The 14,136-nt window shown below is 39.1% G+C and overlaps 1 protein-coding gene across 1 annotated transcript; it reads right to left on the bottom strand.

Annotated features, from left to right (window-relative positions):
* Nucleotides 1–581: 581 nt before the first annotated feature.
* On the bottom strand, nt 582–13,545 carry LOC137595207 (SPRY domain-containing protein 3-like). The gene is made up of 11 exons (XM_068315133.1): nt 13,431–13,545; nt 11,911–12,055; nt 11,657–11,732; nt 8,550–8,674; nt 8,186–8,318; nt 7,882–8,070; nt 5,480–5,629; nt 3,366–3,423; nt 2,747–2,866; nt 2,537–2,658; nt 582–2,458 (listed from the first exon to the last, which is right to left on the bottom strand). Exons 2-11 carry the CDS (start codon nt 12,036–12,038, stop codon nt 2,324–2,326), a joined length of 1,236 nt encoding a protein of 411 aa, XP_068171234.1. The 5' UTR covers nt 12,039–12,055; nt 13,431–13,545; the 3' UTR covers nt 582–2,323.
* Nucleotides 13,546–14,136: the final 591 nt, after the last annotated feature.

Below are 14,136 nucleotides of genomic sequence, written 5' to 3'. Positions count from 1 at the left end.
TATATATGATGTTTTATTTTTATTTTTTTCACTGCAGAATACTTTTAATTTGTATCATGATATATCAGGTATGGTAACTGCTGAAACATTAAAATGAAAAAACAAATCTTTTTTGCACAAATCCCACACTGACTTTTTCAATTTTCCCTCATCATTAGACTTACTGTGAGTTGAAAAACAAATAGAGTACAAACAGAGGCAAACAGAATTATTAAGTTAGTGGATGTAAATACTCTTTATTTTTGGCCCTTTTTTTCTGATTGCTTGAAATGAAAAAAGAGGTGTGAAGAAGAGAAACATCAAGATGAAACAAATACCAAAGGATTACACCAGGATATATCCAGACACACTGAAATATTGTGTACTAGTCATGGTTTTCCCTAAAGAACAGTTCAGGCAAACACAAACAGTTCCTCTGTCATCCCTTTTGACATACTAGATGTGTGTAACAGTGCTCAGGCCCTGCCCTCTTGTTGATGTTCATGTAGAAGAAATATAATTTTGGAGTCTAATTCCAGGTAAAAAATACATTTTAAGTTGATTGTCATTTGACGTACAAAGGATGAGACTCAGAAATCAAGGATTTTTCTTGGATTCCTTTGTGCTGTGTTCACAAACAGCATCTGAACAATCCCTTTTATTCTGTATATATGATAATACAGTATATGGTATGAAATAGGTAAACGGATAGAAAAAGAGCTTGTGATGTTCAGGTAACTACAGTAGAGGATTGTTATACAAGTATTATCTGGTGAACTACTAGATTAGATATTGAACTAGCAAAACTGGACAATAACTACATACTGTCCACAGTACAGGCTGATATGATGTGCAAAGTGTTTGCTCAGAACACATTTAGGATCAGCTGAGGATCACAAGAACATTAAATGTTTTTAAAACATGCTGCTGACCTGGGAGACATTTATTGGATGCAAACATTTCTTACTCAGATGAACCTGCCAGTAAGATAAGGCGTTTCCTTTGAATCTTTTAAAATTCTGCTAAAATTCAGTTTGGTTTAACAGCATCAATCAGGTTCCTATATCATGTCACATAAAAATTAAAACAATTTGAAATATTACCAGTGAGATAAAATCTTCAAAGTTTTCATTGTCATCAGCTTATTTTTACGATTTCTGAGAGTATCTCACATCTCAACTTGTAGCACAGACGTCTGCAAACAACCCCACTAGCAGGCTATTACTTTCCATTTTGAAGCAGGTAGGTCTTGTCAGCAACGTAATGCACAAAACAAACACAACTGTCACATGAAGCTAGTCCAGATCAATTTGACACTGATCAACTGCAAAAAGTTGTTTTCATAAGAAAACCCACGACTGGATTCGTGACCAAAGGAAACAAAACACATCACAAACTTGTAATCAATGGTCACTGCTAACAAAATCACACAAACATTTAAAATTGATTATCAAATACACTTTAGAGCAGCATATTTTGCTACAGTATGGCTTCATTTTAAACATTCAGACACTGAAAACGTTGAACTAGACAGGACTATATCATATGTTGTTTAACCCTCCTTATTCTTGTCTTGATAGGGTTAAATACTTGAAGAGTTACTTTTCTTGGTTTTCCCTTTAGTAAAAATGTACTATTCCTCTTCTGATCATCAATTTAATCAATCAGACCATCATCACCTGATCCATGCGATCACATAAACACAGTACTCTGATATGGGTTTGGCAAACATTCCTCCTAAAGATTTTGGAGTGATTCTGTCTGTTTCATGACAGCATGTCAACTGGGTGAGACTCCAGTTTAGAAGCAGCTTAACCCAGAGTGTTAGGTCATAATGATGGCTTGGATTTAATCTCGACATTGCTTTCCCATTAGTGCGCATTATTCTGGAAGACTTTCCGAACATCAGTGTGATCACTGTCACCACTGAGTGTCAGTAACAGGCCATCAACAGGAGTGCGGCTGCTAGATGAGCGAGTCCTGCTACATTTCTGCTTGAATACTTTCTGCTAAAATGGTATAGTTTTTACTTGGCACCAACTCAGGCTGGATTATTCCCATAATACCTCGTGACACCGTTTTTGGCATTTTATGTTATTTAATTCACTTAAATAGAGTTTTACCCCCACGAAAGAAAATGTCTTTACAAGGCACTTTTTGAAGCATACATAAAAACAACATAACATTACTTTGTTTATTCCTAGCCAGCCCCCCCCCCCCCATCCTCACTATAGTGACTTTTCAAGTACCACCTTGGAGCTCATTGAGCTGGAGGTATTATATATTGTTCAATATCCAAAATGCAGCAGAGCTGAATCGTTCAGCCTCACTCTACTTTCGCTGCTCAGCCGCTGAGAGGCTGCAGGTCCACTCTGACCTTCTCACCGCTGCTCATCATTCCAATGGTGGGGTACAAGCCTCCTGCAGGTAAGGCTACTTCCCTTCGGCCCACCACCTTCCCATTTCTGGTGAAGAAAACCTGTTCCCACACAAGGGAATCAGAATATTGTTTAAAAGTTTTCTGGTTTTACATTTCAACATTCTGACAGCAGCTCACCATGACCTTCCTCCCCTCTACGTCTTCTCCCTCTTGTTCATCGTCTTCTTTGCCTGCATACAGGTCATTCTGAACTTCACTGGGTTTTTGAAACACCTCCACATCACAGTCGTCTGCATCATCTGGAAGAACCCAGACACAGGAGGACAAAGACAATCAGCGATTCATGTTGAAGCACGATGCTTTGGAGACAACATGAAAGATGTTCACCTCCGCAATCCAGGCTGTAGTCAAGTGGAAACAGGATCCCACATCCCATAATGTCCCCTTCAAAGCAGCGCGGTCCGAAGGGGTCGCCAACCCCGCTTCCATGGAACAACTTTCCATCGTCTGCAAACAACAAAGTGAGCGTGCGATGCAATTACAACACAGAAGAAGCTGATGAAGAATCAGAAAACATCTCCTATTGCTAACAGTAACATAAATATTTTTGTCTGGTCGGGCAGTGAAGTAACTGCCATCCATTTTTTTCTGAACCACTGATCTCGTTCAGTTGACACCCCACACAGACAGACAGACTAACTCCGACTCACTCCTACAGGCAATTTAGGATTTCAAGCTCACCAGACCTGCGTGGTTTGGACTGTGGGAGGAAACCACAGCAACAAGAGGAAAATCCATGCAGACAGAGTGGAGTGCGTGCATCAGATACTAAGTTAAAACAATGATTGGACTGTGGGCGTTTCCAGATGGTGGAAACCAAAGGTCATTGTTTAAATATCTCATTAATAATAATATTAATTCTAATAATAATATAATGCAGACAAATTTGTTCTCTTCAGAACATGCTGGCACCTAATGACATAATGTGACTTTCATAAGACCTCACCTGCATGATATGCAATGGACCCTCTGCTCCAGCCAGGGTGTCTGTTTTTGGGGTAGCTCTGCAAAATAAGGCAGGTAGTCAGATCATATTATTCATTAATATACCACCCATAGAGAAAAAAATAACAGCTCAGTAGGAATTTGGTTTTCAAACATCTGAAGGGCAAAACTTATATTAAATTAATTTTTTGTTCACAACCTGTGCTTCGTAGACACTTGAGGGTAAGAAAGGTCAGATATCCTGAGGACAGATGGATGACTTAGTACTTCATAATTGTATTTAAATTTGTTGTGTTTATCCTGGTAGAACTTTTCTCTCATCAGTCGATCTTTGAGGATCGTATTGAAAACTGACTAACATGTCCCACCAATGACAACAAGCTCTCTAGCCTCACTACGGATCAAAAAAAAATATCACGACAGCCCGTCCCAATATGAGTGGTTGCTGTATCCATATCGACCAAACTCTGTCTACCACTGCACAGATGTGATGAGACAGGAAGAAAATTGACAGGTGAGAAAATTAGGTGTAGATGGAGAACGCAGGGAAAGGTAAGACAGAAGGAATTCCATGAACCCAAGAGATAAGGTTTACCTAAAGCCTGGTGCCAAGAGACAAAGACATTTCCCTGCAGCACAAACATGAAAAGGAATGCATCATAAGCAACTCCTTCATACAACAGAAGAAGCAATTGAGCAACTACTGCTAAGCATGTGTCAACCTGAGACACAGACAAGCTTTGTTTTGAGTTTTTGCAGCATGGGGGTGAAGCTTCCCATCAGAAGATTGATGTGTCTTGCACGAGATGATGGCAGATAAAAAAAAAACCTCAGGAATGACCTGATGGACTCATAATTCTCCACCGCAACCGCAGACACAAAGAGAACAACAATTCTGGACAAGGATCAGTGACATCATGGAACTGCTTCCTCCAAACTGTGTGACTGAGGAGGTCGACATGCTCATACATAGTAATCCATCACCTTGAGGCTGTGAGCATCACAGCTGCTAACGGTGTGTGTGTGTTTATACACACACACATATATACATATAATATATACTTTTTTTTTTTTTTTAATGTCCCTCTCACCCTTTTGGGGTGGTATCTGTGTGTCATCCTCAAGCTCGGGTCCTCTACCAGAGGCCTGGGAGTCATATATATATATATATATATAAACACACACACATACTTACACACATCTTCAACCCTTAAAAAGAAGTCATCATCATCATCATCATCATCATCACATCAAATTAAACACAAACACAAAGATCTCCTCTTATCGGCCGGGTAACCTTTCACATACAGGCATACTACAGTGTTCAATGTGCAAATGGAACAACTTGCTGTCTATGGAAAACAGATGTGGGGGTGAAATGAGACAATATTTATTCTGTTGTTAGCTTTTCCTCCTTCAGTCATCCATCACTCAGGCTGGAAACAGTGAGAGAAGTCGTGTGTTTGAGGGGGAGCGATGACGAAGTGGGTGTGTGTGAGCTCACATGTTTGTTTGTATGCGTGTGTGTGTGTGTGTGTGTGTGTGTGTGTGTGTGTGTGTGTGTGTGTGTGTGTGTGTGTGTGTGTGTGTGCTGGGGGTCTTTACACTCACCTCTTTTTAATCAAATGTGTGTGTATTTAGGATTTCAGACAAGGCTGACCCTTGAACAGGTGTCAATTCTGTTTTGACATGTTTGACATTACAATTAAAAGGAGCAGGAAATAGTGGAAAACTGCATGGAGGAACGTGACAGCATCATCAGGGCTACTTTTAGTACCTTTTATCTCTGTCTGTCTTTATATTCAACGCCAGCTGAACTGACATTCGAGCGGTGTTTAAACTGAGAAGGATGGAAAACACTTTCACGCTCCCACCATCTGGAAAGTCAACATTGGTCATATCATCTCCAAAAGGAGGAGAGAATTACATCAGATAGGTGTCGTGTAGATCACTCTTAATGGGAGTACAGCTGTAAAATACCCATGACTACCGCAGAACCATCTGACCTTGGTATTATTACCGATTGTTCCCTTCCCCACTCATGAAAAAAGGCCAGATATTAGCAGTGATGACAGGTAATTATAATGGTGGTAACTAAAACGTGGAGGCTCTTACTCTGCATGCCAACCCCAGGGCGATGTAACACTTCTCTCCAGCATCTGTGATCTCCAGCTCATAGTAGTGGAAGCGAGTGTTGAGGGGCCGACGGGCCTGAGCCAAACCCACGTCCACGATGCTCTTTCCTTTACCCACATACTCCAGCAGCTGCAAAAATAAGAGTCAAACGCACAGGTTATGATTGATCGCCAAGACAGGATTCATGTCTATAATCATGGTCTGGCATGAAAACACTACCCTATAGAGTCGGGGTTCATTTTTACAGTTTTGTGTTCACAGTGTATAACCGGACTGTATGCTAGCTGCCCAGCACCAAACCGCAGACAAAGTTGGCGGCTAGCTAGTCGGCAGAAGTGGGTCATAATAATGTATATTATGATAGACACATTATTACAAAAACAATAGATGCGTATAACAATTTAACAAACATAAAACAACTACAGCAAAAACGATTTAACCAGAAACTACACATAGTAATAAATTAATAAATGAATGTAGTCAAACATATAGAGTACATTATGGATGAGTTCCCTGTTTGCGTGTTGAAAATGATTTGAGATGTTTAAAGCAAAAATATATAAATAGCAGAACTTGTTTTTTACATTCAGATTAGGTTTCTTTACTATAATGGATTAATTTAGAAATTCCAAAAAAATTATGTCATTTTTACTAAATAATATTTCAAATTAAACCCAAACTGCATGTTGAGTATTCAGGTAAAATTACCTGAATTACGCCCAAAATTAAAAACCATGTTTTTAGATCTAAACCTCATAGTCATCTTTTTAATGCTCCTCTATAGAACATATCTTTGGGACCATCTTAGGTCTCCTCTGTAGCTGCAGTTGCCCTCCTGCTCTAGCAAATCACACTTTCCTGGTTGACATAAAACATATTGCTCCTGTCTGCTGGTGTAAGGATGTCGCCACACACTAACTGTGTCAAAAAGAAGTTTATTCAAATTTTTTAAAAAGACACAAAAAAACCCTGAGTTCATCCTGGATCACATGCTCCTTTATACCGAGGAAGATGGCATGTCTGCACCTCCTTCCTCAGGTCGGTAGAGACAGAAGTGAAATAGGAGGAAAGAGAGAATGTTTTATTCATGGTATTAGGACTTGCAATATCATGCAATTCTTTCTTTCCTCAAAAAACAGGACAGGATTTGGATTCATCATCTGTGCCGAGTTCTGTTTGAGGGCTGACGGCACGGCAACAGAGATAAAATGAGTGTTCAGTGCATGCAGCAAAGAAAATGAACACCATCCGAGCTGAGTGTGATCCTCATATGTGTAATAAGTAGAACACGCTACTGACACATGGTCACCCGCTATTGGTTAAATTTTCTCGTTTCTCATAAACAAAGAACAGAATTTTATTTTTTTTGCATCCGACAAATCCGACACTCACCTGATGAGGTTGATCTGTCCTTTCTTTTATGTAATTATGTAAGTATAACATTGAGGATGAAACTGCAGCTACTGTAATGGTCTCTGAACACCTGTGCTAGTTTCAACTCATTTGTATGAAATATAATCGAGACTGTTTAACAAACTAGCATGTTAACATGTCAAAACCATATCCTTTAAATTATTATGATTAGCTCTTGTGTGTTGTTATGGTGTGCATGTGTGAATGAGGATCAACAGGGGTTTGTGGGTCCTGTACTGTGACAAAATTAAAGTTATTCTTCTCAAGGAAGCTAATTTTCCCCATTATGTCATTCCACCTTATATGCAGTAGTTCCACGATAGTGTGACCCTCATAATATACGGTAACTCCGTCAAAACCTAACCAGACAACTGGTATCATTGCTAATGCCACCATTCATCTATCCACTCTAAAACGTGATTATTTTTTTCACCCTTCCTCCTGGCTTCATCAGACCCCATCAAGTAGATTCTGTGTAATTCACCAAATGGTGCAAAAAGCCTGATCTTGCATCGACCAAATAAAAACCTTCGGTCTACACCTCTCTACCTGGATGCTTTCCAAAACTGAATATGTACATGCACAACCCTCCCACACAGTTGCATTCAAATGCGTCAAGTGGTTTTTGTGTAATCATGCTTGGAGAGAATAAACCAAACCAAACCACCTCCATGGTGGAGGTGATTAAATGTGAGGGTGGTATACAGATTACTGGCTCCTGTCTAAGTGAGACTCAGCTGTGACCTCCTCCCATCCTCCTTAAGTCAGGTCTTCTCTATCAACAGCTGAGTCAAACACAAACACAAGCGCTGCTGGCAAAATGAGGGGTGGACACGCGAAAGGAGAAGACGTTCAAATTGACACATCGCATTTCATTTTCCTGGGGATCTAACAAACATTAATGTTTGCTCCCAGATTTTCTGTATTGAACCAGATTATTGTAGCAGTGAAAGGGATTCAGGACTTGCCATGCCAGTCACCCTGACATCATAAAGGCGGCCCCAGTCCTCTTCATGACTGTCCACTATCATCTGTCCATCATCTTCCTCCGTCCTCCATTCAGCATTCAGGTCCAGCAGCACTTCTTCCCCCAGCGAGTGCATTCCCACGGCCGGGTAGAGGGCATCAGGAGCCGCTGGGAGTTCCACACTGCCCAGCTAGACACACACAGATCCAGTGTTGATCAGAAAAATACTACTGGAACCATAAATCCATTTACTTAAAATATTGTCCTGATTTAATCAAGAAGCATGATAGTAATGGAGCGCTCACCTCCTTGCCGTTTTTGGTGAAGAACACTGTCAGCTGTCCATCATCAGACTCCGGGGATATTCCACAGCCAATTCTATCACCTCTGCAGCATTTTGGACCAAACTGCTGTCCTACAGTGTTACCATTATACAACCTGTGTTAAGAAAGACAGGAGAGTTTTTATGGATAATCCCTAAAGTTTTGTAGGGCTCTCTTATTAACTGTTCATGCAAAAAAAGGCTTCATCTGTCCAGTGGAACAGTTCATATATTTATTCTACGCAACAGAGAAAGCATCTATAGTATTACCTTTAACATGTAGGGCATGACATGTTCTACATTTTAAATTATAACTAAGGAATACATGAATAATCACTGACACATACTTGCCATCATCAGCATGAAAAGCTACAGATTCTGGGAGCCAGCCCGGCTGATGGTCCAGCTTATAGGACTGAGGAACCAAACCAACAGCGATCATTCCCCTCACTCCTGTATCAATGATGGTCACCTGCAAATTATCACAAAAAAGAGCGACAAAAAGCAGATAATTTTCAGAGGTTCAATAATTGCATTCTCCCCAAATGCTCATGATTTTAATGGGAAGATAACATAGAAACTGTTTTATTGTACACATCGGAATTTGACACAGATTTTCCTTCACTCTAAATGCAGCTAATAGACATAGAGCTAAGAACAAGGACAACAGCAGCTGAACAAATAGAAGAATCGTGAAGGATATGACCAAGGGTCTCATTTATAACTATTCTGCACAAACAAAACGGGGTCTGAAACAGGCACACAGATCTTTCTTGAAACAGTTGTGATCTGTACAAACAAACTTGACAGGAGCATGTGCTTACTCTTAACTCTGACGCATGCATGTGAACACTGATGGAGATAGAGGAAATTTGTGGGGAAACACCGAGGTGTTGACTTGAAGTCAGATTATTTAATTTTGCTCGTCTCACATTCCATTTCACTTAATATCAAGTACAGTAATAATTATAGGCCCCCAACGGCATAAACATTCAAGCCAGTGGTGTTACTGACACTTGTGCTGGCAGTGAAACTTAATTTTCTCATGAACACCTTTACGTTTGGAGATTGTAAATGCAAGTATTTGAATTTTCAATTTGTGAAATTCCCAAACCAAGCTGCGACTGTTGCATCTCTCTGTACAACCCTGCATGTTGTTCTGAATTGAAAAGCCTTATTAAGGAGCAGGCCGTCACCACTGTTATCATAACTAAATACTGACCATATGACATCATCCTAAGGGAGCCCTCCAAGGACACAGTGCTAGTGGAGCACTGATGATAAATCCAGTGCAAAGAGTAGAGGAAACTTTAAACTCCTTCCCCATGACCTCAACTGTGGTCTCCTGAGAGGTGTTTTCTATGGTCTCCTAAAAAAACCCTAAAAATCTTCCACCAGCATCCACTTAATTCTTATTTATGAGATCCAGTCATCCAACAAAAAAACAAGACCGTCGCTACTTATTTATCTTACAATTACTGTTTTATTATAACAGATATAAATGAATTAAGTGTCAATGTTAGAATGATTCCATGTGAACTTTCTGTACACAGTAGATTTTAGTGTGGGACTAGTTTCCCCTTGCTCTTCAGAGAACGGTTTGGACATACAGTCTGAAGGCCTTTTACAATGTGCTGCAATAATGATGCTCTATTTATCTCTGACTGCTTCCAACAACTGGTCAGCAGCCAAAGAACTTCTGTAGACAGTTTTATCCTTGATATGAACTGGTATATTTTCTATAGGCTTCACAGCTAGTGACTTTCATTTTGTGTTCTTTTGTTCCCATCTTTTATTTCAAAAATACAACTTGTTCAGAAAGTTTGAAGTAAACTTTTTTGTAAATTTGAAGGAATTTTGAGGCCAAAAATAACAATAATAATATATTACTACTACTAATAATAATTATTCATAATTAATAACAGCTTTACTCATCAGATGCACTATGACAAAAAAAGGGGATAACAGAGATGCAAAAGGATTCATTACCTGAGTCAGAAATTAGACAAAGCGTTTACACAATTTAAATGTGCACTCCAAGAACCTCCGTTTGTGTCTTTGGTGTATACATGTAGGACAGATATGAAACTAAGATGTACGTAAGCACAATTAAAATATAGAAGAGTAAACATCTAAATGGTACAATCGTATTTATAACTTTTTTATACTGAAAGGTAAAAAAATACAGACACGCAATACTTTTTTTAATTGACTGCAACATATTTCATCTCTATTCAACAGCACAAGAAGTATTTCCACAAGATATGATAACAAGAGGTTACCAAATACTTTTTGCCCAGAAGTCTAAGTCTTATTTACGCAAATGGCTTCCTCCCTCCTACTTCATGACTCCCACGAAGTGAGTCATAATAATGAAACTCATTTTAAGTATAATGGTTGACAGGGTTACTACACGTCAAACTCCGGGCAGGATGTATTTATTAGGCGAGTTTGTACATGATTTATTCTGAGAATCAGTCACTGCTAATGAGTTGGGACACATTTTACTTTGTAAAACCAATTTGTCAGGGCTGACATAGCAACGATCTGGCATCAGATCAAGTACATACACCCATCAACTGGCTTTATATACTTATCAGTGTACATCATCACATCATGTAACACTGACTACTCTCAATGGCAATTTCTATTGATTGGTTATTGTTTATAAATTTACTGCCAAACTTCCACTCCCCTGGTGTCGACAGCTCAGCATCAGTCATCATCTCAGACTTCCTGGCCTTGGAGCACAAGTTAATGTGAGCAGTTACATGTTAAGAAAAAGTTTCACAAGGTCCCAGTGTGAAAAAAATGAGCTTGATAAAGACACATTGTGCAACTATCAGTGAACATTATCTTAATTATCTTGCTAGTTCCAGCAACAACAACAAAAACAAAAAGGAAAAAAACATCCACTAAAGCTGTGATTTAAACCAACAAACTCATCCGCTGACATTTGGAGATGTGGCGTCTCCTCTTTCTGCCCCTGTCTGAATCCAGGACTGATTCTCTCCACTTAGGAGGTTCTGTTTTCATCTGTTTTTTCCATGAAACCTGGTGAAAGGGTTGGGCCTTTGGCAGAGATGCAGCTATTGAGTTTGTAGTGGATCCAGAAAAAACAATTTTTTTCACTTTATCACCATAAGAGGTTTTCTCCATTTCCAACTGTTACCTAGAGTCTAAATGTAGGAGTTGTGTATAAATAGAAACACAACTTCATAATAATACTTTTATTTATGATGTGTATCTGAGATGGTGCCTCTGCAATTTATAAACTGGTGCTACAGAAAAGTTTTCTCAGCTTAGATTCATTGATTATCATGTTGAGAATGAAAAAGGATTCAAAGTGCAAAATTACCGCAGGGACAAATCTGGCTGTATCATAAATGACTTCTTTAGAATTTTATATGTCATATTAGAAGTCCTGGATCTGATAGAAATTATTCAAACTTACTTCATAATATGGATTTCGTCTTGATAATGGCCGCGCTGCCACAAAACAACCAACTTCATCTGAATTCCCATGATACCTAAAAAAGGGTCCAAACACAAAAACGAAATATTGCTAGAGTCATTGCTTCTGACAGATGCAATCAAAGTGGTGTGCTGATTCAGCGACTCAAAGGAGGAAAACCACATATGATTAAATGGACTAAACCAGATTACATTTCTGTCAGTTCCGTCTCTCACGGTGGCGTCGCTCATTACCTGAGGACGTCACCATCTCTAAGCATCCTTTTGAGCCGCTCCCGATAACGCACCGCTCTCACTTCACGAATTTCTCGAATTCGCCTCCTCCAGTTCAGAATGCGATAATGAAGGTTTATGTCGTCCATGTCTGAAAATCAATCATCTAGGCACAATAGAAACAGACAAAAAAGATGCATTAGTCCTTTTAAACATTCACAAAATAAGGAAAACTAACATCAAAATAGAAACAACACCAAAAAACATGAGCATCATACATTTCTCTGGTAACACAGCACTATATAAAATCTGTAATTATTGTGTAACCATCCTGATGGACTGACAATCATGTTAGGCTTTCAACAAACTTCAGGTGACAATTTAAAATGACCACACAGCTATCCTACATGTAGATGTAAATCCATTTTTTTTTTTAAAAACAAACTGTTCAAACCAGTAAGTATAAGCTGCCAGTGGCAGCACAGACCCCTCCTTGAAAAACCTTTGACCTTCATCAACACATTATTATTTCTACTGTTGCTTTGACAACAACAAGGACCTGGATTTGAACTTCAGGCCAAGCCTTTCCCTTAAGGAGTTGTTTCATTTGTGATTTTCCATTTACGTTTTATCCCACATTCCAAAGACAAGCAAAGGCCATGGCAGTAACTGTAGACCGAAACAAGCATGAACGTGAGTTAGTCGTTCCCTCGTCCCATGATGATGATGATGATGATGTGCGTGTCTTCCTCCTAAGGTCAGCTGCGTCTGACTCAAGCATACACTGACTCATCTATTAATAACAGACATACAGACACAGTAATAACTTTCGTGTCTCTCTTCACGTACCCGTTTACCAATTTCTGAACTTCTTAATGGAAATAATTATCCCCTTTGATGATTATCCTGCTGGTTACTTTTACACTAAACTGATCAACCATCTACTGTAGCTTGACAGAGCTTATAAAAAACACCACCATATGATTTTGCTGTCAGGTTATGGAATCAAAACCAGGATTAATCAGGCGAAACCCACCATTTCGAAAAGGCTTAAATTCTGAGGTCATAACTAATAATACTTTTGTTTATGAGCGGAAGTATTTAATTGTGTGGATTTCTTTTATCCACGCTGACTTAATCGTGGTTGATTAGCGTACGTCACGGATTCCAGCGTTACAGGAAGTCTGAAAACATTGTTCGTTTCTCTTGAAACAAGAAAACTGTAAAAGTAAAAGAAAATGTTTCTAAATTGATGATGAAACCAGGGTAAAGACAACTCAAAAGATTATAATGCTTTAACGGATGGTGAATTTTAATTGAAAAAGAACAATGCGTCAGTTGTCACAATGTGCGTCCGCGTATGTACGAGCAAACTTAAACGCATCATCGTATTTCCCAAACTACTGTCGGGACTTTTTGAGGCCGGCTAGCTGCTTTCACTGCGAGCCATTATCGTGGCTAATAACGTCCCTTAAACACAACTACACCTCGGGTTATCCTCAAAATACTCAAAGCCCAATAGCCTCACGTTTGTTCCTTACTGTTTTAAAACTCGGAACGCGTCCTTCCTCGGATTTTCTTCCAATTTCACGGAGGTAAGTTCTGTCACTTTATGTCCAACCTCCGCTGTCGGAAGTCCTGCCCTCTCAACCAATCATATCAGACAATGGACGACGTCTGTAACCCGTGCGGTACCGCATCAGTGAGCGTAGGGGCGGAGTCTGACGTATTTACATATTCTCTTATGAATGCAGGTTAGAGTACCAGCCGCTATTTTAAAGTTAGATTTAGCTGCAGCAGGAAAGTGTACCCTGTGGTCACTTCGAGTGTACCTTCAATTGTCCCTTGGGGACAAATATGTTTTTTTGAATTTGAATTGAATTTGAATTTGCGTTAGTACAGCGGTAATAGTGACATAAACATCACACACACATTTTTTAAGTAAGAGTTTTAATGCAGTATTTTCATTCTTAATGGAATAGACTACAGTATGTCCAAAAAGTGGTATACTTTTACTTTTAGTCCTTTCTCCTATGCAAAAGACTTAACTACTTTTTCCATCACTGTACTTAAACATTTATTGAAATTCTACTAATTATATTTGGAAATGTTAAAAAAAAAAAACACCTTCTTCTATATGACATGAAAATTATTCTTTGTTGCCTCCATTAGAAACAAGAATTTGAAAATCCTGCCATACAGGGTGTGGATGAAATCTAATGCAGTGTGTTTATATGATTCAAATTA

This window comes from Antennarius striatus, chromosome 5 (genome assembly GCF_040054535.1).
Source record: "Antennarius striatus isolate MH-2024 chromosome 5, ASM4005453v1, whole genome shotgun sequence".
Taxonomy (NCBI): Eukaryota; Metazoa; Chordata; class Actinopteri; order Lophiiformes; family Antennariidae; genus Antennarius; species Antennarius striatus.
The sequence above is the reverse complement of the archived record's forward strand: the minus strand, read 5'-3'. Positions and strand labels throughout refer to the sequence as shown.

Bases quoted from the DNA above. Each gene is read 5' to 3' on its own strand.
- LOC137595207 (XM_068315133.1), bottom strand. From the start codon at position 12,038: ATGGACGACATAAACCTTCATTATCGCATTCTGAACTGGAGGAGGCGA. The intron at 5,630-7,881 runs GCAAGTCCTGAA...TTATTTTTGCAG, and splicing joins ATGTCAGGGTGACTGGCATG to CTGCTGGAGTATGTGGGTAA. The intron at 3,424-5,479 runs GTAAGAGCCTCC...CTTATTTTGCAG, and splicing joins CCCTGGGGTTGGCATGCAGA to AGCTACCCCAAAAACAGACA.